We start from the raw sequence: 27,742 nt of genomic DNA on the forward strand, positions 1-27,742 counted from the left end.
AAGTGTCTGTTACTTCTAAAGTGAATTAGGAAAATACTGAGTTTAGTTTAATGTATAAAATGTTACGGCTTGTGGTCATGCGATGCCGAGGCGGTAACAAATTGCAGTGCTCGGGCCCTTGACACATTTACATATCGCATTCTGTTTAGCTAGGATAAAAACTATACCTGAATACAAGAATGTCAAGTCGAACATGCTTCATGTTTTTCTTGACTTCTAACATATCTTAAAACTCATTAAACTTTATTTTCTAACTCAGCTGTGTACACAAGCTTTATAATAATAGTCATGTTTTTACTACATTTTAATTCAAATATTTTATACAGGAAGTTCTCAATTTTGTATCCTATATATTTTATCCGTAACCTAAATAACCCAAAATTTTCCTTAGCTCTAATAAAATAATGATAAAATGAGCAAAACTGGAGTCTCACACAACTTTCAACTGCTTTCGTTTCAATTCGTCCAATTACACCGTTACGTTGTAAATTTTTAAAGTAATTAAACCAACAGTGATGACATAACCGTTAGCCATATGAAATTTTTCCCGCGCCATTATACGCAGTACTGTGCATTTGTTTTAACTTGAATCATGAGAATATGCCCCATAAAAAAACTATGAAGCATATGAATGAGTTGATAACTGTTATTTATCATATGTGATAAGCATAAAGAAATATGACAACTATGAGATAATTTATTTTAGTTACTTTTACTATCTGGGTTTTAAGAAAGGTAACAAATTGTGAATAAGATAACTAAATTAACATGATTTATAAATTACGGAAACTTATTTAGAGAAACATTGTTCTTTAGAATGGAAACTAAAACTAACAATATTTTTTTTGTACCAAGTAATTTAAGCATACATACATATAATCACGTCTATATCCCTTGCGGGGTAGACAGTGCCAACAGTCTTGTAAAGACTGATAGGCCACGTTCAGCTATTTGGCTTTAAGATAGAAATGAGATTCAAATAGTGACAGGTTGCTAGCCCATCGCCTAAAAAAGAATCCCAAGAATGTAAGCCTATCCCTTAGTCGCCTTTTACGACATCCATGGGAAAGATATGGAGTGGTCCCATTCTTTTTGTATTGGTGCCGAGAACCACACGGCAATTTAGTATATTTAGTAATTGAAGATCAGCTAGTAATCGATTAAATTAAATTTAATATCGATTGTTTCGCGGCGTGCCGTGCGCTGTGTGCTCGCGGGTCCTGTCATTACTGGCGCGTGCATTGCAATGACCATTGAATAGTGATCGTGATCGCGTACCCTCTGTCCGATGAATGATTACAATTCGTCGTACGTGCACAAATTGTATTCTGAATTAAAAGAGATTAATACAAAATTTCGCTTTCTTAGGCGTGATTTTTTCGACAGACAATATCTTAATTACTTACAAATAAGATTTTTTTTTAGTAAGTAATTTTAAATTATGCAGCTTTATCTAATAGTTCTGTATATCAACATAAAATCTATTTATATAACTATATTGTTAATTTATATTAATATATATATAATATAATTTTTATTTATATTTATTGCAATTATATTATTTCGAACAGTCGAACTTCCAATTTTAATGGTAAATAGGTACATTATGTTGCACTTATTTAATTTACATTACTGTTACTATGTAATACAACAATAAATTTCTTACAATCCAATACGGGTCAGGTTTACCTGCAAAGGTTGCGAAGGTCAGTTGGAAGTCGCTTCGTTTAAAAACCTGACTCGCCCAATCTTGGATCCATGATTGAAGGCATACTCCGGGCCTATCTCCAGAGTGGTGATGATGCAAATGCAATGCCGGGAGAAAGAAGAAGAAGAAGATCACAATAAATTTCCTAGTATTTACAACATTGAAACTAACCGGCATCGCAGACGGACATGGAAGTTGTTCCGTTAGTATTCTTTTCGCAAACAATCCAACGACAGCCACGGCTCGACACGCTATTCCACAGATTTTTACGCCTATAATTACATTTCAGAAACAAGATTTTTCAAGACACCCATTTTTCAAGTATTTTGTAGTAGACCAATTAATTTTTTTGCTGCAACTTTGGAAAATGTTTGGTTGGTCGTAGTTTAATTATTAAATTGCCTAGAGGTAAATGACTGGAAGAAGCGTCGATGGCAGAACGGTTAAGACCGAATGAAAAGCGTGATGCACAAGTTTTTAGGATTAGGATTAATCCTTGCCAGTACGTAACTCAAATAAGTACCATACAAACCTCGTAATTATGAGTCGACTACCTAAACCAGTCTACCACATTTCTATAATACTCATACCTATTACCATTACAACGCTTTATTATTCGAATAAATTGAAAATACAATATTCTTTGATATTTATGTCACGTGTTACCATTGCAATTTGAAACCTAGTTATAAGATATGAAATTAGCATAGAAATTTCCTTTTAAATTGGTTTTGAACTTACACCAGAGTTTCGCGTAATGGAGCTTTCAAAATCAAATTTATTTCTAAGAAGGCGCTACGACAACGTGCTAACATGTAGCCGCGTAGCTGCGACGCGTTGATGTCTAATGTATGAGCGCAAATTATCTATGAAAAAGATAAATAATTTTATAAATTCTTAAGTTATTATCAATTTTCTTAAATTTCCGACACTTAGTACGATCTGCAGACAATGTTATTTAGATAGAGACAGACATCATTTTTGATTTCAAAAATGTTTAATGTAGAATATGAATTTTATTTTGTAATCAAGTGAATTCTTTTGTGAAAAATAAATGTCTTAGCCAAAAATTTTAGTCTTAAGAAAATTGTAACAATCAAAACTTTTAGGAAAAAAAAACATGTAACACTGTCATCTAAATGGTTGCTCTAATAACAACTCATTTATTGCCATAAGAACCTACTACACATGATTGAAGACTATTTACTAAATCCGATAAATGTGATGGTTAGCGCGCTTTCTCGCAATTTTTCGTCCAATTGTTCATTTAGGTAGAAAGCCGAGCTTTCGGAGGAAAAGGTCAATGGCCTTACAAAAATTGTCATTTGTCAATGAATCGATAGACGTGACTTACTGAGATCGTTGACAGCGTGGATAATGCTAGATCCCGTGGTTATGTCATTGTGTCCCGCGATGGAGCGGGGAACAAGTCCTGATCTGGAAGGGGAGGGACGTGGGAGGGGGGGATGGCCGCCGACCGCGGAGCACGACGTCCCAACAATTATTATGTAATAAAAAATAATAGGGCGCTGGAATACCAACTAGTGGTAGCTTGGGGAAGGCAGGTTAATGTTACGAGTGTTTGTTTTTCTAAGGAATCCCTATCGGATAGTAAGATAAGTACTTGTATTGTACTATTGAAATAGGTATATGCATACACATAATCACGTCTTTGTCACCCCTTGAGGGGTAGACAGAGCTAACAAGACTGTTGGCCACGTTAAGCTGTTTGGCTTAGTAATAGAATCTGAATGAATTTGAATCTCAAATAACTACAGGTTCCTAGCCAATCGCCAAAAAAAAAGAATTCCAAGTTTATAAGCCTATCTCTTAGTCGCCTTTTACAACATCTATGGGAAAGAGATGGAATAGGACCACTATTATTTTTCTATTGGTGCCGGCATGTGATTTTCCTTGATTTATTTTTACCACGAAATGGAAACAAGGTAAGCAACAGGATTTATAAAAGATGCAATACATATTATATATTACATTTTCATTTTACCTTTGAGTTACACGCATGGAAACAGTTTCATACAACGTAGTTTCCAACAAACGAGTATTCATTGAATTTCAGTAAACGTTAACAGATACCTAATCACAAAACCTATACCCAGTCTTAATATTGTTATGGTATAATATGAAATATTAAGTGCAATTCTAGTTAAACACATACTAAGCGGTCAGATACTGATATAAATAACTTTTCGTTTCCTAATCAAATATAACTGTAGCTATAAACATTTTTTTTACGGCCACAACAGAAGTAGCCGCCTTCAAACAGTTTACATGCACAAAAAGATAAGGCTCTCGTTACCGAACAAAAACAATTTGTAATCTAAGCATCGATGATGATAAACAGAACTGAAACTAAAAATAATGAGACGCCAGAAAGATATAACAATGTTATAAATAGATTTAATTCCATTGCACATGCAAACATGCTTATATTACGCAAGTGTTTTAAACTGTAACTATTGTCACTTCTTATTTAAAGAAATAAAAAGAAAAGTGACAATAAAAAATATCATTTATATTCGAGAGATTAGTCACGTATACGTATACGTACACGTATCTCATATATTCTGCGTTTTCCTTATTTTATAAATATGAACAAGGCGTTAACGATGATAATCGTTTAGGTCGAGTGCCTCTACAAAAGTATAACGGGAGACGTCGATTCCATTTTGGTTTGGTTTGATCTCACTGGAACTATTTAAATTTGTCTTAATTAACCAATACTCGTAAATGTTGCTTGTGCATTTAATACAGAAATAAAGGCATTAACAGGATAAAAGATACTATACTACACAATTATTTTTAAGCAATAAACCCATTTTTTTTATGAAACTTTAAATTATGTGTTAATAAATAATATTTAAGCAGAGACAAGAAGAACAAACCATTGCGTTGGTTTTAGTTGCGCTTCATTTGCATCTGGATCCAAATAAACAGGGTTATGACAGTTGCATCACTTTATCTGATTGAGGTGTTCATCCGACACCGACACACCGCCAGAACAGACAAAATCTAATGTCATTTATGTAACTACATTGGAATTGACTTGTTTTTTTTTAGATTAATAATGTGAAAACTTGTTATATTTTTCAGTAACTATTTGTCTCTATTTTAAAATTCTTATTTTTAAGAGAGTATAGTTAAAATTATTTTATTAAGAGTGATATTTTTCTAGACCTTATTTTAGCTTATCATTATAATAGGATCTTGGATATGTGACGGGTATAGGCAAGTGATAACTCGAAACGAAACTCGACAGACTTTTATTTTATTAGGGCAGATACAACAAATATTCTGAAAATATGAAAGGTAATACTCAATTGTGGGGGTAACTCACCTCAATACTCAAAGGTAATATAAATATTTTATTATAATTTAAATTCTGTTATTCAAATTGAGATTAATTACAAATTTCACAATAAATGAACGTATTTTCTCATGGTATAAACCAAAATTTCTACTATCACAAGGCAAAATCTGTTGTTCTGTAGAGTCGGATAATCTACTGGTGATATTATTCATTACATCAATCTCCTCACGTCTTCATTGTCAGTCGCTTGTCGCTGTCTCGCCACTGCACGCATGGCGGGCAGACAATCAGAATACTAAAGCGATAAATGACAACGATATTGTCGCTTTATTGTAATGTTATAGCCACCGATCACCAAAATTATAATACCTGATGTCATCATTCTTTTCTGTTATTATAACTGAACTTTTGTGAAAAGGTACTTAAAAGTGGCTATGACAAATATGATGATTTTAAAACAGAGGAATTTTTTACATACGATAAATAATTTTTGAATATTTTAGGCCATTTTTGTCGATATACATGAGTTTATATATTTCTTCTTCTTTTTTTGGTTAACCATTTCCCAATATAAAAGATTGCAGAGGCCAGACAGGGGGATGGCCTCTCTTTGTGTAAAAATCTGACCATATCCAATACAAGATCATGATCATAGCCGCATGTCGGGCTCAACTCCATAGAGTTGAGGATCTTTCTAACGCCAGAACGATAACGACTTCAACTAACCATACCGCGTCGCTTTTCTCATCTACTAAAAATAAATCATGTCTGTACTCTTTCATACGCAATAATTGTCACATTCAATGCTACCATCTAACAACTACCTTATATGCATTTACAAGAAGCGTTCATATGTTGCGGTCACTCGGTTGACCGGCAGTTCACGCTTGGTCGCAGTCACAAGTGGCCAGATTCGGGTCGCGAGTGCCTGGGCGTCGGCATGGTTCTCAAGCCACTGACGCCGTGTGACTGCCACACTACTCCACTTTGAGTGGAAATCGCGTAAATTGTTATGTCAGTGCTTCCATTGTTGCAATAAAGGTGTGTATGATGTCTATATTCAATCACACGAACAGATCAACAGCAACCGTGCAAATTATTGGTTCACCAGTTATTGGTTGCCTCAGAGAGGTGGAATCGCGTGCACTTTCTCGTTTATTCATCACTTTAGTGGGTCGCAGCTCGCGGGGCCGCTGGTACGACGTGCACTTGCAAAATATAGTTGTGACAGATAAGCATTTTGCAATTCAGGCTCTTCATTAAATTATACTGGTGAAGACGTGGAAGTTATTGTTAAAGCCCATTAACAGCATATAGAAAAATATATTTTAAAATTAATGAAAATTGCAACTGAATTTCGTTTAGGACGCTCTATACAACTGCGTAAAGAGGAAACTCTTTCTATACCAACATTATTTTTGGACGCTAAGAAGCGAGCACGCGCACCGTGCACTGCACTACTGTGGTAAATCCATTACATCTCACAATACACAAGTAATATTTTCTAGCTACGTGATCCAAACTGTCAGTGAAAGTTACATTTTAGTTTTTGTCAAATGAAACAACCGTTATTCAGAAATCGATAGAAAACTTGCATTGCGGTTGAAGGACACGCCTACGTAAGTTTACATTACTAACAGACGAATCGAATGGAATGTGGAAAATTTCATGTAACTGTTTTTTTCTGGCGGGCCCAATGAGATGCAGGCGATAGCGGCTCGCTCCATACTGCCGCTGTCGTCGTCGTGATTACATCGGACGAGTTACAGAAATAAATGTAGCTGTGTGTCAAGTTTGTCCGAGCGATTATGACGAGACCGACCCGGCAGGATCTAACTATAACATTGCTGGGCCAGTTAGGTTGCCTCGAAGAATTCTTTTCTTTGTAAACCTCTTCCATAGTTTCATGTTTTGCCACTAATAATTAGATTAATCACAGGTGTGGCAGTCTCTTGGAAGAGCATGTTCATGTTCATTATAATATCACTTTTCTTTTGTGCAATTGAAATTAAGCTCAAGTATGGACACTTATATTACATTCACAAATGAATTTTAATGATAGTAATGCCATATTTTCAGTTGTTTATTTTTTTGTTAAATTGAAGGGTGCGGGTCTAGTAGATGTATAATGATGAAAGGCAGTAATGAGTATATAATTCTCTGACTTAAAATTCCCACTTTTCATTAAAAAGCAATTTTTACCATCTTATGCGATGGTAAACCGAACTAAAATGACAGCCTATTAATGAATGACATAACACTATTGTCACTACGATTTTAAGATCAACGTCACAAACCTAATTTAGCCTTGGTACCGTTCCTATCTGCAGCTTCCATAGTGACCGTCTAGTCGTGTTAGCATCTACGCCGGTTGCAAACCAGTAGCTGATGTATTAAATTTGTCACTTGATGTTGGGAATTTGGCTTTTTAATTAAACAACGTCATATAAAATCATCCGCAAATGCAGACGCCTACAAATAATATCTATCAAAGGTTTCTTAATCTCTTTTATCTAACCAGATAACTACAGACCATTAGGGTTTTTCAAATGGAAACGCCACAAAGCCCACTAAAATGCCACTCACTATCAATAACTAGCGATAAGGCAGAGTGGACAATCGCATAATAGAGATGTGTTATTAGATATAACTGTACAACAATCGTGTAATGAGGCACGGCAAATCTCAAATAAAATGTGAGACATTACGGAGTTGTGAGCGGTTGTGGGTCGCCGGTGGAGGGCAGTGGGTCGGGGGAAAGTAGTGGGGCTTATACGTGCTATACGTGAACCGAGCACGCGCAATTACATGGACGTGCCGCCACATTTACTGCTGATTTAGAAATCGCATGCGATGCACGCCACCTTGACATTAGTCGAATAAATGTGACGCGACGCAAATTCTCTTGTTGCTTTTATTCAAAGCGTCTATCTATCGATCCAGACTACACTACATCTCTTTCCCTTGTATGGTTTTCCGTCATGTAGGTATGTCTTAAAAGGTGACTAAAGGTGACTAAAGGTATTCCCTTAGTCACCTTTTAATTAATCAAGTGCAGCTTTTACCATGGTCCAATATGTGTAAGTTCCCCTGCAAAGATTGCGGTCACACGGGAGTCGTTTCGTGAATAAACCTGATATACCCCATACAAAATGATCAAAGGGCGCACCCCTGGTATCTCCACATAGGTAAGGATGTATCCGGGATTAACACCAGGAGAAAGAACTAAAATATCATTCTTTATGATTAAACACATACTGAAATGGCGTCTTTTTAGATAACTGTTGCATTAAACAGTCAGTACTTAAAACATTATTTTATCGCAATGAAAAACGGTGAGTTGGAGTCTAACATTGTTGCATATCACCACTACACTTAACTTGAAGTAGAGGCTCCACGCACTTTAATCTAACGAGGTAAAATGCATAAGTAACAAGAATTTGAATATGTTGCATGCAGATTTCTAGCAGATTTATTTCTACTGTGTGTTGTTGTAGATTCCCAAGTTGATAGCTTTGGTTTAATAAAGTTGTAGCGGAATAAACATCATCGCATCACACACGCCAGGTTGCCAAAAGATAAATCGTATAATGTTTAGACTTGTTGTACACACTTAGGGTATTTGTCATTTCTTTTACTTATTTATTTTTCAACTATATTACAGATAGATTAGGAGATTAAACTTATTAAGTATTTTGAAATGACGCAAAAGCACCAAGTGAACTGGTTAACTTATATTTACCGGTACAATTTTAAAAAAATGCTTATATCCAGCCCTAAAGTCTATCTGAACGTCAAAAAATTATCTACAAATACAGGGTGAAAAGAAAATTAACTACGTATAAATAGCTCCCGGCGACAGCAAACTGCTAAGAAAATTTTGAGTGGTTTTAATGATGTGTGTTGTTGAACGGGTCTACCAGCTCATGTTTTTGCTGTAGCTAAATATATCATTGTCACTATCATATTTAATTATCCTCCGTTATATATTCATGTTTTATGAACAAAATAGACGACCAATTAAAGTTCAATGACACTCTCTCATGAGCAACTTTTTGTTTTCCAAGCCACTATTATACTACTTAATTATTTCTCTATTCCTCTTGTTTTATCTGGCAAAAAGTACTATCTACTACTTATATAAAATTATTATAGTTACAAGTATGACAAACATAACCAAACAAAACAAAACCGCAATGCTCAGGGTGAATATCACGATTGTTGACTCTAGAAAATGGTGTGAAGTGGAATGGACCGCATTAAAAGGCAAGTCACGAACTCTGCATTTGTATAGCTTGATATATGAGTCATAGTGGATATGAACTTGAATATTTATATATGATGTGGAGCGATCGGTGATTTGGGCGGACCCGGTCAAGGTCGCGCACTTCGCAAAATAACTGGTTACGCGCCCGCCTACGCTAGCTTATCAAACTATTTTTTGTTCCTTACCATGTTATGACACTTGTGTAACAGGCAAGAGGCGATTGACCCCAGAATGAAATAACTATTTCAGTGTTTGTAATTTCAAAAGTGGTATACAAATACCTCTCTTTCTCTCTCTCCTTAATCGGTCACTCATTGCTCAGTATCATGACTCCTGATTTTGTCAACCAACTGTTGCGATTCGTTGATTGGTGCATAACAATGCTGAACCAACCTCTCAGAAATCTGATCCGACCACCGCTTTGGTTCACGGCCTATATGCTCTTTTCCGTTTACACCTCAACAAAAGCTATAATATTCTACACCTTGGGTTTCCGCTGGATGTTGTAAGAGGTGCAACACTATATTGATTCCTTCTAGTAGCCTTCTGAAGACAACCCTAACTACACCTCTTAGGATAATAATTGGTTCTGATGATTATGGATGATTTGCTTTATCAGTTTTTTTTTGGTTGCGCAAGAAGTTTTAATAGATCTTAATATATTATAAATAAGATAAAATTAAAACAAATGTTTACTCATAGGAAAATACCTATAGTTCTTGGATCTAGTAAATTGTCATGGCATTTAATTACAGATGATAGAAGTGCAGGTGAAACTGCACCTTGAAGAGTTTGTCGCTATATAAGTTAAATAAATGCAAATCATATATATGATGATCGCATAATGACTAATGCGCCACGCCTAAGTTTGTTTCTGGAATTCAAACAGATATTTCTAATAATAAAGTATTTTGTAAAATAATAGAAAACAATTTTATAAGCATTATGATTGTTGGTGGTCATCCAAATGTATAACATAAGGATAAAATATTTTATATACATATTACAATCGTATTAGCATTAAAATTAATAATAAACTTCCTGAGATTTCTCTTGTAAGCGATGGGATTCTATATGGATATGGGTAACCTATCACTATTTGAATCTCAATTCCAATATTAAGCCATACAGTTGAACGTTGCCTTTTAGTATTAAGACTGTTGACTCTGTGTACCCCGCACGAGATATAAAAGTGATAATATGTGTATATGTATGTATTTATGATGTAAGTCTTACCAAGTTGAAATAATTACACGTGCCTAAATATCCCGTGTAAAGGCACTTCGTTTTTCAAAACAGTAACTAACTAAGTTTTTTACGTCAATATTTTTTGTTCAGATTGTTAATTTACTTAACGAAAAGTAATTACGGTAGTTTTTTGCTTGAACTTACTGTCAGGAAGTCGTAATTTTTTAGAGTTTGATACTTAGTAACATACTTTAAATTTAGTGGAATAATTTTTACTCAAAATTATGTCGCGGTTTAGAGGTCAAATTTCGGAAGCTATTTATACTAAACAATTCTTGATGAATTTTGTGAACTAATTAGAACACATGATGTTTGAAATTGTCTTATTATCGCATTGTAACGAGAGCTTTAAAAAAAAGGCAAATTTCTAATATTTAATTATTTCAGACTCTTTGTCGTGGTGACTGCAAATGTTTACTTCAGAAATTAATACTTTAAATACTGTAATAATATGTTTACATTCCTATGAAGAACATCCAGGAAAAGGGGTCTCATGAACCAAAATGAGATTACTTACTGAAATGAGATAGTCTCTAAGTTATTGTTACTAACAAATTATGTCATGATATCTGAATAACAAATAAATCATATGTTATCCAAAACAAGAAGAATGAATAACGAATCTGAGTGTAACTTTATTATCAAGATAACAAATTAAATTAATTAATTATAAAGATTTACAATACCCTTTAACAATTGAACAATTATCTTAGATTTCTTAGTTAAATAACGTAAGAACTATTCTCATTTGCATACTCTGGTTTGCATAGAGCTTGTTATTAATTTTAAATAGCCAGCATCCTGTAGGCCGCGAGTATAACCTGTTTGAAACGAGTCTTAGATCTCGCGCTAGGATAAATATAATCCTCCAGTTATATTTACACACTTTGACTTACTCTATTAAAGAATTGATTTCAAGATCAAGAAATACCTTTGTTATTGAACAGAGTTCCTAAAAGCTCCAAAAACTGTATCATACTATATAATACAAAAGCAAAACACATACAATTTGCTTTTATATTCAAAATTCAAAAATATAGCTTCCAACTCCCCAATTCTCGTGGGAGCAAAAGTACAAGAAGGAGCTGGTACACCATAATAAAATAATAAATCTCTAAAGTAATAAAACAACATATAAACTACATTTCACAAATTGTATTTTCTGCTCTATTACTAGGCGTATAAATAATTTGTAGTCAATTTAGTTGACGCAAAAACAACCCTCTGGTATCCTAAGTGCACGTAATGGTAATATTGTATGGGAGCGAGACTCCTTGGTAATCCACGGTAATGACGGCAATCATTTTACCATCGGCGCACCAATAAGCTGCGCTTGCTCAGCGTTATACAGTTAAATAATGAGCGTACAGAATTGACGACACGGTGTGCAGAATACATGCATTCAATATGTCTATACTTTACTCTTTGTTATAAAGATAAATATTTATTATTAATTTGTCACGAATTAACTCCGAAATTACTGGAACGATTTCGATGATATTTACGAGTAGCACAGCGATAGACAAAACCTTCGTTTTGAATCGTCTAATAATTACAAGGTTAAATGCTGTTGTTAAGCAATATCTTTAGTGCATATAGTCATCCTGTTAAGTACTTTTTACAAGTGAAACATAGGTACACTTTAAAACCTTATTATTAATTTTACAAATACTGATTTCAAAGTCTACCTATACCTATTACAGGTAACTCTAAAAAAAAAAATTTCTTCGACGCGATGTTAGATGACTATTTTCTAAGAGTAAATCTTCCTACCCATTTTATTTTTATTATATTATATATCATACTTATTAATCATAGTTACTATAAACATGGTTATACCTTTGAAGGATCAGGCGTACTTGAAACCATGATGACAATTTTTTTTTATTAAAAATTTAAACTAGTTCAGGTTGCCCTTTCATCCTCATTTTATTTTATTCATGGATAAAAGACATCCTGTGTATAATTTAGTAATAAACCTATTTTGTGTATTAGCTAGATACGTCTTTACATCCACGATGCTTTTCCATGATATACAGGGTGACTTTTAATTAAACTGCATAAATTTAACTGTTAAGTGTACTCATCTAAAGGATATTTAAAAACGTTAAAAGAAAAATATAGGTTCATATTTCATAAAGTACGAAAAAAAATAAAAGTATCAAAATCCACGATCCTAAATACGTCATATCACCCCGGCCGGCGGAAAAGCGACGCGTAAAATTCAGAGGTCAACGATACAATTCATTCAGCTGAGCGATCTCGACAACTCTGTACTTTACTTGATCTTGATACTAGAAAAACAATTTCTTTTTCAGACATTTATTTACATGTTTAGTTTTAATTTCATTTTGTAGTATTGGTCTTTAATAAAGCATGTGACGTAGTTTTTGAGGGTTTTGTAAAATGATGACGTTTATTTTAAATAAAAATAGTCTCAAACGGCTCAGAAGCATGGGTATAGTCTATTTTTAAAAGGATGCAGTTGTTTCAAATGTCACCCTGTATAGATTATTAACTATGTGATATTAAGTAAGATTGTCATCACAACACTAGCTGATAAACAAGCTTTCTTATATTTGTAGTTGTATTTGTAATTATAATTAACTTTGTTTATTATAAACTACTTAATGAGCTACATATGTTGCCCAGTCTTTCAAAAGCAATGATAAAAAATTCTGTGTCAAATAAGACAACATTTCCAAGACTTTTCAAAATATATCCGCTGCACATTTCTATAATGTTCAATGTGCTGCCACACTACTATTACCTACGTTTATTCTTGTATCTTTATTCATGATAACTTTTCAAAAAATTGCTTTGCAATTTCTTTTGCACTGTTATTGCTAAAGAACAAACAGTTTTGTTGTTAACTGGTAGAAATTCCATGTGAGGTAGGTCCGACATCAAACATTACATACATACACATAGTCACGTTCATATGCCTTGCGGAATAAACAGAGCCAACAGACTCGACCAGACTGAAAGGCCATGTTCAGCTGTATGGCTTCATGATGGATTTGAGATTCAAATAGTGACAGGTTGCTATTACAAGATTTAACAAGTATACCTATACAAAATTTGATTTCTATTTACTATTTGTACAATTATTTTTAAGATATCTCTCTCTCAGTCTCTATATAACTATAACTATTAAATATTTTTCTCAGGAATCTTAACCTAAACTTCATACTTACATTTTACATTTACAGGTCTTAATATACTTTAAGTTTTAGACCATAATTTAAAAAAGCGTAGGCGCTTATTTTCTGGACAACAAATAGGGGTACCCATCGATGCGTCTCTAATCACCCAATTTTCTCACTTGGTTGGTTACCGATGTAGGTACCTACACAGCAGTTAATGTAGAACCAGGACAAGAAAATACGTAATAGTTCTTTAACACTATAAGTTCAAGAAAATCATTGCAACTTAAGTTTAATTATTATTTATGAGAAGTTTTCGTTTCGTAATTTAATTTAATTGACCACGGGCAGTGGCGATTTACCAGCGCATTTAAGACTATTGGCTCTGTCTTCCCCGCAAGGGATATAGACGCGATTATATTTATGTATGTTTGATATTTAGAATTTGAACACTGTGCAATAGCTATTTTATCTTATTATTTAAACTTCATATACACATATATTGTGTATTCTGATAGATTAATTTCACAATATTGAACATGAAAACTACAGTTTAGAAACGTTAGTGTTCACTCTACTTAGTTTTAATTTTTTTACGTTACTAGATATACAAAGTAAGTAATAAATTAGCTATTCACCCTTCAAAAAGAATAAGTTAATCACCGTTTTCTAGATACACAAATTTTTATTTAAATTTCATGTAAATCCAGAGTACAGAATTACATTTATTGTTACAAGTCCTTTATAATACAAAAAACCATATACCTGAGCACAGTACAGCAACTTTGCCGGCTTTAACTTTCACGTGATAATGTTCAAAGAGTTTTCACAACTAAACTGTGTCCCAGTGATACGAGTGAGCACTCGACCCGAACGATTGAACCGGCGGGCGAAAGAGCCGACGAACGCGAACGTACCGACAGACACGCAAACACGCGGCCGCGTCTCAAACGGAATGAAATGGTGAAGATGGAACCACGGTCTTTTATAGACGTGACCGTAACCTGACGCCGGATAACGGAGCCGTGCCGGCGGGATAGCCCCGCGATAATGAACTTTCTTCCAAGGTCGCAAGAAACATATTGCTGCCGATCCGAGTCCCCTTCTCACTGTAACAGATAGAATTTTCAATAAAGCGCCCGGAGCTGAACGCTGCAATTTGGCGACGTTCCCCAGGTGCCTGAATGCGGCAATGTCACAAGGGTCTGCTCATGTCAAAGCAATGAAGACATCGGTTGGAAAGACCAATCTTTCACTTCAATACCTGAAAGATCTCACGAGTGTTTAGCAAGATTAATGTTTCAGGTGTTACGGCTTGCTTAATGATACTGTTCAAAAAATCATCATCATCTTAGCGTCTGTTCTTTAAAGGTTTCCAGGTTTAAAAAAATATTTATTACTTCAATTAGGTACTTTTAATGTTAATTTGCCCTAACATTTTACATTGATTCAATACTTTTATTATCATTTCCATAATTTATAGAACAAGTCGAACACTATTTACATATTTTATACTTAAATACAGGTGTAAAGGAAACGGTTACAATACGTGATCGCACAAGCCCATGAAACTGACAATCTTTCCTCAAGGAACCGTGGACAGAAATCCAACAAAAATAATTGTGCTGTCATAGCAAATTGATGAGATGATTGACTCTTTTTTATGAGCAATCAATTATTTTTTCGGTTTTCGATCCTGTACTCTCCAAGAAGAAAAATTGAGGATGTTATCGTGACTTACACCTGGAGGAAGAAGAAGACTCATGAAGCTTTAACTAAGAGCTATGTGGTATCTAATTCTAGCCGACTAAGCGCTGACCAGCTCTTATGTGAATGAGAAATGTAATGAATGCGGAATATACTTCATGTGGGAAAATTGTTTGCTTTCTTTAAGCATTTAAATGGCGCCGGGGTTAATGTTATAACAAATACGTTACAGTCACGGCATGCCATTTCTAAATTTATAAATATTACATGAAAATAAGCCGGTTACCGTTCTTATGAATATGTTGATTTTATCTTATATTCTATCGCGATTCAGCAACGTTGTTTGATCTAAAGATCAAAAATTGATGTTGTATCTATATACAAATGGACACTTCGGAGGTCATTGCTAATTTTTATTAAAATTGTCTTACTTAAAAAGATAAAACCATTATAACGAACTTTAAAGAAAAAATCTTCAATTTTTTTTTTATAAATTTAAGATGATTTCGAGAAAAAATTGCCTGGTTATTTACAAGTAATGTTTAAAGTTATACATAATCCAGAAATACCTGCTGTCACCAATTTTTATTATCCCAAAGGGACAGAACCCCGAACACCAAATCGTCACAAATATGTTCCTACAGTTTTACATTAAGTACCGGTGCACGTCTTATTTATGAAACAGAGCAATTTGATTGAGATAAACTTAAAAAAAATTACAATGTTAGCAGAGGTAATCAACTGTAGCGATATGTGGCGCAAAAACGTGCGAACGCGTAACGCGGAATCGCGGGCGAAACGCAATCTTGTTGTGATTCGTTCATATATCTAAGCAGAATGTACATATTCCGAAAAAGAAGAGTACCTACTGAAATTAATCGAAACCGAAATTTCGTCCCCAACTTTGAGAAAGTCACAACACAAGTAACTTACTTTGGGGTTAGCTGCCTGTTCCCATATTGTTCCGATTACTATAAAGAAAACTAATATTTGGCATCTGTTTTATATATTTTTATCTGCATAGATATAATATCAGTGTGCTAAAGTTTAAAAAAATCATATTTTTGAGAAAATTTTCTTACTTTAGAATATCTATTCCAAAAAAAGTTTGCAATAAAAAACAAAAAAAATATACATTTGAACGATGTAAAAAATTCAAAACTGATTTCAGTGCGTACTTATGTATACTTCACAGATACCCACTGTTGTATCGACAACAGTGAAAGTTAATGTTGATTCTCATTACTATCGCGCGAAAATCATACGAGCGGTATTTTTACTTAATTAAACAAATTATACCACATAAAAGTGTGAGATTTATTTTTTTAATAAATAATCTGATAATATCTTCGATATTTAAACACTACCGTCGTCTTCGTAATACATTCACAATCTATTACTCGCAGATAATTCACCTTTTTAACTGTGAAAGAATTTTCATAATCGATCAGCATTTCGGAAGATTAGCCTAGTTTACAAACTTCCTCTTTGTATTATTACCTTTATTTTATGTATTAGTATTAAATAATTCAAGGCTTACCCGACTAGCCCACCTCACGCGCCTTGAAAACCATGCCAACCAACGGCATAAAAACCTTCAGTATTGTTCAGTGGTCACCAGAAAAAACCATGAAAGTTTCTATTAACCGGCAAAATAAAGTATCACTTAAAAATTACAATTAGATATTTTCACGAGTGAAATTGACCAGTCTTTATTTAAGTCCATAAAGACCGCACATTACGGCAAATAATACATATATTTGGTTTAAGCGACTCCGAGTTACACGTTACATTAAGTGCAATATCAGTTTTTTGAGTCGTGTCCGGAGAGTCATTTTCCGAATGATTTTAATGCACGTGATGTGGGTTATTGTGTTAATGTTGTAGCACTTAATCCATTACGTTATGAGTACGCGTGTACGCTACTAGGTCGTTGTGTACAGCCGTCGATGACTCCACAAAACCATTCATGTTCTGCTTTTAACTTTTTTATAGAGAATTATACTGACGAAATTATTTATTCTTGTATAGTGTAGCGGTGTCCTATTGTAGTTAAGCAGTATATTATTTCAATGAGGTCGGATGAGAACATTCGCTGTTCCATAGAGAAAAATAAAGTAATAAGCTCTAAATAATAGTTTCGATAAACTAATGAATAAATTAATTAAAACACTGAGCAGGTCGTTACTTTTACACACTATATTAATAAAATAAATAATAAGTATAATTTCAAAATGTATTTATTTATATGACAAATAACTTGCTCTTCTAAACTAATTTAATCTTAAAAAAAGGAGTTGATATGTCAATCAATCAATTAAACAGTTTCCTCTTTTCTATGTATAAAAGAAATAGATAATCTGCTTTTGATGATTTGACCTAAAATACATGATGATGCATTAATCACTTTGATTTTTTATTATTATTTGTAGCGGGTGCGATGTTTCTGGCTAATCCGCCAACAAGACGAAGATCTTCCTCCATGTAGGGTGTCAGTTTTAAAAATATTTTTCTCAACACTTTTTTTTGTTTTCATGGGCAGTTTGGCAATAATAGATATTCCAGTTAAACATACCTTATAACCTATATATACCTACCTTAATATGTTAAGGATAACACGAAACAAAATATAATATTTGACAGTTTTCGTATTGTGTGCTTCGTTATAAATTCAATTCATATAATTCTATTCGTGAAGGAATTTACTGTAATAAAAAATAATAATTGTAACTTGGTATGTAATTGAATGTGCATAATACAACCGAACTGACAACTTATAATAGCGCAGCGTGAGTCCTACTTGGAAAGTTTCGTTATTGCTACTGCGCCTATTTCAGTTTGATTTTGCACCTTTTATTTGGACGGGCCTGTGCTATGTTTTTGCGGACTCGCGTTTGTCTGTCAATGGAACTGGGTCGCTCGACCAAACATCAATGTTTAATAATACGTAGCACTTTTACTTCTGAGAGAGTACGGCGATTATTATTTTAACATTAGTACCAGCGCTAATGCATCATACGTCTCGTGATGTACTTTGCAACAATTAGAATTAATTTAGTGTAAGATACAAATGTATGTGCCTGCCCAGGCAATAAAATGGGAATAAATGTGACACAGCGAAGATAGATAATGATGATGATGACCTAATGAGTTAGGTTCATCGAAGTTTTTCGTACCTACACAGACACAAAATAACGAACACCCCTGTTTTACCACTGTATGATGTGTTCGATAATTATCGAACACATCAGATACATTACACAAGCATAGACCCTGATGTTGAACTTTTTACGATTACATTGAAAAAACGTATGTACCTGGTGCGATATGGGCGTTGCAGTTGCAACAGGAGACAGTGCGGTGCGCGTGCGCAGCCTAATCGCCGCGTAACGGTGGCGAACTGTAAAGCGCGCCATGGACCGCGGCCGCGTGCTAAATTTGCCGAAACACCGCGATCTCTAGCGGGAAAATCTTAAATCACTCTAATTCGTGTCGATGCCCGCCCATAACTGAAAAAAGTCAATTATACAAAAAAAGATCACCGCAAGAAAGCCTCATCTTGGACTTCTATAGAAAAATGATGGTATTTCTCTATAATAGATGCGATGGGACCCGCAGCAATTTTAGGGCAAAAAAGTAGTTTCGCCCGTGGCTTCAATACATAATTTTAAGGAGTCACTTAGTAACATTCCAGAAAGAGACGTGCTTTTGGTATAATACAATGCTCAAACAATATGACAACCTCGTCTAGTGGCAAAGGTCAATTATTTACTTTCTAGAGATTCTGCTTTAAGTTTTTCAAACAAATAAACAATAAGAGGCACGCGCCTGTTAATGCAATGAAGATCTGTAGGTCAAAAACGATATCTGAATAAATACCTACAAATCGTGTAATCGTAATGTAATCTTTTTTGTAATAGTGCCGTGTGGTTCCCGGCACTATTACAAAAAAGAATAGGACCACTCCATCTCTTTCCCATGGATGTCGTAAAAGGCGACTAAGGGATAGGCTTATAAACTTAGGATTCCTCTTTTAGGCGATGGGCTAGCAACCTGTCACTATTTGAATCTCGGTTCTATCATTAAGCCAAATAGCTGAACGTGGCCATTCAGTCTTTTCAAGACTGTTGGCTCTGTCTACCGCGCAAGGGATATAGACGTGATCATATGTATGTATGTACCTACAAATCGAACGAGACTGACTCAAATAAACGCATAGTATTTAGGTATATACTTTGTAAATAGAATACATAGTTTATATTTATACTTTACTTTCACAATTACTTAGTTTCAATGTATTGTTGTCGCCCGTTTTCTAATTAAATTTACAGAATCATACGTTACTCTACCCGTTTCGTCAAAAATAATAAGTATAAGTAGGTACCACTCGGTTATAGTTTACAATTAATAAAATATTTTCAGCATATACTTAGTCAAAGAAATGTCACGAATATTTTCTTGTTATAGCTGAATTCGACCCATTCATGAATGACTCTTAAAAATTTATTAGGTTAAGTAGTCATGAAACATCCTATTTGTATTAATAAATAATATAATAAATAATCATGAAGTTATTATGATTATTCAATACAAATACTAAAGGCAAGTATTTCTATTCTTAGGAAACACAATAAAATAGGTATGAATTACCTAACCACATTATAGGTACCCTATAAAGTCCAAATTTAGAAAGGATCATTAAAAGCAACTTCAATTTCATCGCAAAATATCGATGCTATCATTGATCGAGAATTTCCATCATCGATTCGCGTGACAGTAACGAAGCATACTAGTCCCGCAACATTGAATTGAAGAGCATGTAAGCCTCATGTAGGCTTTGATTCAATCGCGTCACGCCATCACTCGATTACGGTACTCGACATTTAATGCTTATCGCTTAAACTAACAGAAAAACTGCGAAGTCAATTGAATAGGATTTTCTTGGTAGTTACTTTCATGGTGATTGTATGATTATGTGTCAGTCTGATGCGAACTAACAAAGGTGGGATCGGAGCAGATAACGCGGGCTTCCCAACATAACGTCTCTTAGTGCCCCATTATCTAACAAGATGATTTATATCATTTTAAGAAGCTTTGTTACCTACGCATTTGATTTTAAATATTTATTGTTTTGAAATAATTTTTGTTCTAGTATATTAATGAAATTAAATATTTGTTGTTATAGTATTTTAATAAAAGAACATGCAATTGAAAATGTGCAATTCAATTAAAAAATTGATAAAAAATTTCGTACTTGTATTTGAAACAAATGGCTACACGTGTGTGTTTAATTTGGAAATCCAGGCCTTTCGTCGCGAAAGATAATATCGGTGCCAATACTTATACAATTGAAGACGGGATTAAGTAGAAAGAGAAAAGTCAGAAAGCCGATTCATGGTGGCAAAATTGGGAACATGCAGTGATAAGAGAGAAGGTCTTATATTATCTGCCATATAAATGAGATTTATCACGAAATAGTCGCATTTTTACAACCTAAACTGCCTTAAAATGGTCGCCTTGGTTATTCAAATAAATAAGTAAAAAGTCACTATCATAGTATAAATTAACTATTAATATTAATTTGTAATGAAATACATTAAATTTGTATAGAAATAAAGTTAGCGAAACCCTCATGTTTATTACCAGAGGGTATGGTTAGGCTGTCGACTCTCGCCACTCCAATATCAAAGTTCTAAACTTTAAACATTTATAATTCTTGGTCACGCCCGTACTTAACGGTTTGTGATAATTAAATATTTATTACCTATTAACTTTACGCCCTGCTCTGCTTGCATATTGTCAGGTCTTAGTTTATTTAAACGATAAATACAAATAGATACGTAGCCTGATTAGCAATAAATACCTGTATCGACTTCGAAAATCATAATTATGAGTTTACGAGCTATTTTAAAAAATCTGTGGCTAATATGTCCAAAATTACTGCCTTAAAACCTATTATATTTGGTCTGCAAGTTTAATAATATGATAGGGAATATAATAGTAACAACAAAAATCAATTCTAATAAAGTTCAATAAATATGTATATAAACTTCAGGTATTATTAAAATAAGTATGACGAACACGCAAATATATCTACCTAACTATTGGTGTATTTTACGATACATCTATAAAATGAAAACTAGCTGTTATAAACTTCATTTCATTATAGGTCTCTGTTGAAAATGGCCGACGGTACAGAATTTGATCCGAAACGCGAGATAGACGACTCTATGGTTCTATCTGCGTTTTGTATGCGCCGAATCGGATTATCGTTCGAATCCCCGAAAACTATGACATCGTTTTTACTTCAAAAGCTAATGTTTGTGGCGTCTGTGTGCGGAATTTGCTATCATGTCTTTAGTGAAATCGTCTTTATAGGACTCACGTTGGCCAATTCGCCACGAGTCGAAGACGTCGTTCCGCTTTTCCATACTTTTGGATACGGCGCTTTGAGTGAGTACATGCAGTAACGTTTTTCGAAAATAGCAAGCATTTTAATTACTTATCACAACCGTCTTCTTAAAATAAGTTCGAATGCACAATATATTCGATCGTTGCGCGATTACTCAAACTTGAAGTCATGATCTACTATAGGAACGTTAAGCATACTAATTTATATATCTTATACCGACATTTGCACTGTGTATTTTTACTTAAATGGATCACTATATTTTCATTTGGAAAAACTGTAATTACTTTTTATACAAAAAATCTTGCTTTTATGGAGTTTAGACTTTACGGAGTGTGCCAGGTTACTTATGGATCGCATCAATTCATAAGCTTAAATTTTCAGAATTCCCCTTAACTGTTGCCTTGTTCTACATCTTAGTCGTCTTAGTCTGCGTTTCCGTCACATAATATTTTATCTTCAATTTCATGTTTATGAATTGAACTCGATTTTAATGGAACATTTCAGGTATTTCAAAAGTTTTCGTGCTTTGGTATAAGATGGACGTATTCAAGCAACTAATGGGCGAGCTTGCAACAATCTGGCCGGCCCCGCCCCTGGACCCCGAACACCAATTGATCAAAGACAACAGCTTGTCTGCTTTGAGAATTGCTCACCGATGTAATTTATTTATTAGATATTTATTGCATAAAATAAAATTAACATCGCAATAGACGGATTTATTGCTTTTTACTAGATAAGTTTTTGATAAATAAGAACAATTTCAGCTTCGTGCGTTCTGAGTTTTTTCGAGGTAAAATTTTCTATGTCAATGGTTTGCCCTTTTAAGATTCATCGTCCGAAATCGGGTAAGAGTAGGTATATTATTTTTTTATAAAGTGTATAAATTAAAAACATACAATGTCACATTCACATATTTCAAAAACTTATTACAGGTTGGATGTAAGAGATTACCCATTAAATGATAAACCACCCGACGATGTACTATAACGTTTCATATTTTTAATGTGCTCTTCTATTGAATCATAAAGCATTTACTTTCTTACTAGTACAGTGTTACACTTTATAAAGTTATTTTGGTTATTTTTATGGGTCTGATGGTTGATATTGTACTTAAAAACGTTAAAACCTCATCATTATAAACACATAATAATAACTTTGTCCTACGCTACGACGAGTATCATTTTCCAGGGTATTTCTTCATGAACGTAGCCGGCGTATGGTTTTACAACGTGACACCGATCGGAGTCTACCTGTACGCGCTGCTGATGGACCAGGAGGCCACAATCGGCTTCGTATGGGTCTCTTGGTATCCCTTTGACAAGCACAAGCCATTTGCTCACTTCGCTGTTTATCTTTTTGAAATATTCGCAGGTAAATTAATAATATAAGTTGAAAAAAAATATTTTCATTCTTCACGAATACTTACCTATTTTTCAGTTCGTATGTTATTATAAAATAATTCAGCTTTCAAATTCAAACTGTTTGGTACTTTAAAGAGATATAAACCATTAGGAAGTGACGAATCAAATGTTTGTTTAATAAGGTGTTAGAAAAGTGAAAGCATTAATGCTACGGCATTATCCGCAGATACCTATTATCTCATTGAGTCCAACGCCGTTAGCGAATTTAGTAGCTATTAAACTAGTTCAAACAGTTGATTATACTCTCCTGTCATACAACAAAAATAAAGCAGTTGATTTGATGATTACACAGGCGCATGCTGTACTCCCAAAACAAATATCGTATTATCCTACTTTCGATAAGTATAAGTTACGTTTAGATATCGTTATCATGTCACGATCAGAATCATATAAACTTAAATGACTTTCTTAAAAATGGATTAAATTGCAACTATTGAAAAATAATGGTCTGTGATGATACAAAACAAGGTATTATACAAAAACTGTCTTTGAATTTGCTTATTGGCGTAACGTGACGTGAAAAAAATTAAGTTTAAGTTTATAATTGTGAACTGAAACATCCTTGAATAAAAAAACTGCATTATTAAATAGGATTAGGTATAAATATATTTTAAGAAAACCTTTGTTATCACATTGAACCCATTTATCTGACTGTTGTCGCAATAATATATATATATACCTGTATTCCATACCTAATAAATGAATCATAGTCAACGCATGCAAACGCACTGCCCTTATTTAAACTTGAAAATACTGAACTGATTTTATACGGTTAACTATAAGATATTCACCACAATACAATTTAAATATATTCTACTTCTTTTGTAATCACTAGCTATTGCATGCGGCTCCGCGCACATGTATGCTTTTCGCGTAACCTGTGGAAATTTTAATTATCCTGAAGTGTACCTAGTTAATTTATATGCAAACACATTTTAGTTTTTTTTTGGGTTGACATTTGAAAATATCGTATCAAATCGGTCTAGCTGTTTAGCTGTATAAGCGTAACAGACACAGACTTTCGCATTTATAATATTTAGTAATTCACCCCTTGTTTTAATAATATAGGGGTTGATTTTTCAAAAAAAAAAAATCTTTTTACCTGGAACACATGTTTTACCTATACGCATACTCAATTTTATTCCCATCAATCCAGCAGTTTAGCTGTGTAAATGGAACAGACAGACAGCAGACAGATGCCAATTTATAACATACGTACCTACGTAAGGGATTTTTAACATTTCTTCCATACTTTTGCTAGGTCAAACGTGCGTCTGGATAATGGTAGGAACCGACTTACTGTTCTCCGGGATGGCGAGCCACATCGGAATGTTGTTGAAGCTGCTGCAGCGAAGACTTGAGATTGTGGCCACCACCGCCAAGACTGATGAGGACAACTACCAGGAAATATTGGAAAACATCAAGCTGCATCAAAGACTTATCAGGCATTTATTTAATAAGCAATGTTATTTTTGTGATAAATTTACATAGATATTCATACCTATTTGAATTTTTATACAAATGAAATTAAATTGGGCATGTCAGCTGTATCAGAAACTATCGTTATCAAAATATTGTAACAATATTGTCCTTTATATAAGCAGTGCACTTCTTTCGGAAAAAATGCATGATGATAATATCGATACACAGTGCTGAACTTATCAGAAAGATTCGTATAAAAATATATATAGGCAACCTCAACGTCCCATATAATCTCTAAGCTTGTGTCATGAACCATGGGTCTGGTGAAATAACATGTATTACCGAATTTATGTAACAAATGGTTTATCTTTTAAATAACACATAGGCCAATACGAAACATTTCCAGTGAGGGAACGAACCCACTCTATTTTATGGTGTATTTGCAATAACATTTAGCAACACATTCTGCATCCAAATTCGACTTTTCTTATTACCTCTAACAAGTATGTTCAACTCATTCGTACTACGTATTTGTCCCTAAACGCGATGACCCGGCGCCCCGCCTCATAGTTAGACAAATCGGGTCGTCACACAGAATGAGCAAGGTAATTTACATGTTGCATAAATTACAGGTATTGCAATGACCTGGAGGTTGCGTTTTCACTGTCAAACCTCGTGAATATTGTGCTCAGTTCCGTGAATATCTGCTGTGTTGTATTCGTCATTGTGGTTTGTATTTATTAAAATAAGGAAAATTATATTAAATACATATTTCGCATGGATGTCGTAAAAGGCGACTAAGGGATAAACTTGGGATCTTGTAGGCTATAGGTTAACAACCTGTCACTATTTGAATCTCAATTCAATAAAGTTAATACAGCTAAACGTAACCTTTCAGTGTTTTCAAGACTGTTGATAATGTCTACCTCGCTAGCGATATAGGCGTGACTATGTATAAGTATGTTAAGCACATTTTTTTGTAGAATTAACTTTTTAAATCACTACATCACTACATAGTATAAAACAAAGTCGCTATTTTAGTCTGTTTGTCTGTATGCTTAAATTTTTAAAATTACGCAACGGATTTTGATGCGGTTTTTTGTAACAGGTAGAGTGATTCAAGAGGAAGGTTTTTATGTATAATAATAATAACATTTATAATTTTGCACCCGTGCGAAGCCGGGGCAGGTCGCTAGTTCAAAATAAAAGGAACATAAAGGGTTTTGTGACTATTTGTATTTGTTCCATTTCTACGATTCACTCTTTTTACCGTGTCAAAAATAAAGCTATGGTATGTGTGTAAAATAATATTAGGTCATCCAATGTAAATTAATTTAGGGCTTTATTATTAAAGCCTGATTTCTTAAAGTATTTTGCATTTCATATTTGCATTCTGTTTTTTTTTTCTTTTAGCTATTGGAACCGTTCTTGGCGGTCAGTAATAAGCTGTTCTTAGGCTCAGCTTTAATTCAAGTAGGAATGATATGTTGGTACGCCGATATTATATATTACGCTGTAAGTAATCATAACATTATTTGCTGTAGTTTAAAACAGTTAACCTAAGATCAGTGCAAAACATCACACATTTTATGTCATAGTCCTAATTCCTTATTCGATTAAATTCAAAACTCTGATACTAAATATTCAGCATAGTCGACTGATGAACTTTTTTGACCAAGATTTACATTTTTGACTTTATAGCCTCAAGTCATAGCATTGTTATCCTTCGAACATATTTTCCCACAGCATGAGTCAAATTTGATTGCTAAATTTAAATGTAAGATCATTGATACTAAGCTAAATACAAACTTGTAATCATCGCAATTATTCTTTAAGAATGATATGGCGTTTTCGTCTTCTTTGTTGCTAAGTGGATATTACGGAATACTTAGCAACTTAGTATTCCTTAATATGCTATTACATATATGTAGCTCGCTCATCATTTACAGAACGCGGACGTCGCCGTGGCAGCTTATAATAGTGGCTGGTACCGTACTAATCCTCGTTGTCGCCGTGCCCTGCTTTTCCTTATTAAGAGGTGAGTTCAACTGTGAAGACACAAAATAGAAAAACAAGAAAACCATACATGTCACGAACATATTGTCCCAGTTGTAAAGGATATCAAGATAACTCGCGTTCTGATTTTATGCGGTTATTTTTTAAATTCCATCATCATTCTAGCGTTTGGCATTTGTTCTGACCGCGCCGTCAGTGGACTCGGCTTACAGCTCAATTTCTTTGCGATATTTTCCTACACAATCTGATTAATTTTTTAACCATTACTTGGCTAGGAAATCGAAACCAGAACTTTGTTTAACGCACGGTCGCTGCGTACTAAAATATAAAAAAGATAAATACCGTAGAGCTTCATATCAACGTAAATGGGAACAAAAATAATTGTTACTTTTCCAGTTGTAAATAATTATACCTATCTTATTATTTTGAAAACATAATATACTGGTAAGTACCTTATCGTTACCAAACAGTTTAGTGCAGTTATAACAACCTCATACACATTGTTGCAGATCTCAAAAGCCGATAGCATTTACTGCAATGGGTTTTACGGATATCAATCTCGTCACTTATTCATCGGTAAATGATCATTATATAATCAATTATTATGATTACTATATGTACCAACAAGATATAATATCACGAAGTTGAATCGTTGAATATATAATTTAATAAAAAATCTTTTCTTTTTCAGATCCTGACCAGATCTTACTCCTATTTTGCACTTTTGTACACTATGTATAGTGATAATTAATTTTATTGAAAGGGAAATTAATAAAAGGGATATCGAACAAATCTAATGTATTTAAATTCTGTATTTTTCTTTTTACTCTGAGTTCACATATATTTTTTATGCTTTTGCTCTTATATTGGGTGTGCGTACTTAGAATACTTATTTAAATAGTTTTGAACGAAAATTCTATATCTATGGCACCTATTACACAACGATATTTTTGGTAATGTCAAGGTTGAAAAATCAAAAGACTAAGACGAGGGCAGAACATATTCAATAAACCTGAATTCAACTGACTTAAATTTTTAAGAATCTAGTTTTTTATTGCAAAAGGTCA

At 33.9% G+C, this 27,742-nt stretch overlaps 2 protein-coding genes across 4 annotated transcripts in view; one reads left to right on the forward strand and one right to left on the reverse strand.

Moving 5' to 3' along the window:
• The window catches only part of LOC106138721 (uncharacterized), a 77,874-nt gene that overhangs the window by 46,464 nt on the left and 3,668 nt on the right, over nt 1–27,742 (reverse strand). Inside the window, exon 1 of one of the 2 annotated variants that reach the window (XM_013339977.2) lies at nt 14,463–14,637. The exons of the other annotated variant lie outside the window; for it this stretch is intronic. The gene's annotated coding sequence lies outside the window, so the exon portion shown is untranslated. Of the gene's footprint in view, nt 1–14,462; nt 14,638–27,742 lie in introns of those variants that run through there. 2 annotated transcript variants of the gene reach the window in all.
• LOC106138722 (odorant receptor 4) lies at nt 5,943–27,453 on the forward strand. Of its 2 annotated transcripts, none has more exons than XM_060954443.1 (9): nt 5,943–6,077; nt 22,321–22,473; nt 23,005–23,187; nt 24,499–24,682; nt 25,292–25,388; nt 26,073–26,174; nt 26,609–26,697; nt 27,185–27,251; nt 27,367–27,453. In XM_060954443.1, the coding sequence occupies exons 2-9, from the start codon at nt 22,353–22,355 to the stop codon at nt 27,424–27,426; spliced, it is 903 nt and encodes a 300-aa protein (XP_060810426.1). In that variant the 5' UTR covers nt 5,943–6,077; nt 22,321–22,352; the 3' UTR covers nt 27,427–27,453. The 2 variants fall into 2 exon arrangements, with proteins under 2 accessions (XP_060810426.1, XP_013195433.2); XM_013339979.2 differs by lacking the exon at nt 5,943–6,077 and adding an exon at nt 21,587–21,857.

The sequence above is a fragment of the Amyelois transitella genome, chromosome 4, assembly GCF_032362555.1.
Source record: "Amyelois transitella isolate CPQ chromosome 4, ilAmyTran1.1, whole genome shotgun sequence".
NCBI classification, from domain to species: Eukaryota; Metazoa; Arthropoda; class Insecta; order Lepidoptera; family Pyralidae; genus Amyelois; species Amyelois transitella.

Excerpts from the sequence above, each read along its gene's own strand:
- LOC106138722 (XM_013339979.2), top strand. The coding sequence starts at position 21,587 with ATGGCCGACGGTACAGAATTTGATCCGAAACGCGAGATAGACGACTCT. Across the intron at positions 26,698-27,184 it reads CTGCTTTTCCTTATTAAGAG|ATCTCAAAAGCCGATAGCAT; the intron begins GTGAGTTCAACT and ends ACATTGTTGCAG. Across the intron at positions 27,252-27,366 it reads ATCTCGTCACTTATTCATCG|ATCCTGACCAGATCTTACTC; the intron begins GTAAATGATCAT and ends TTTCTTTTTCAG.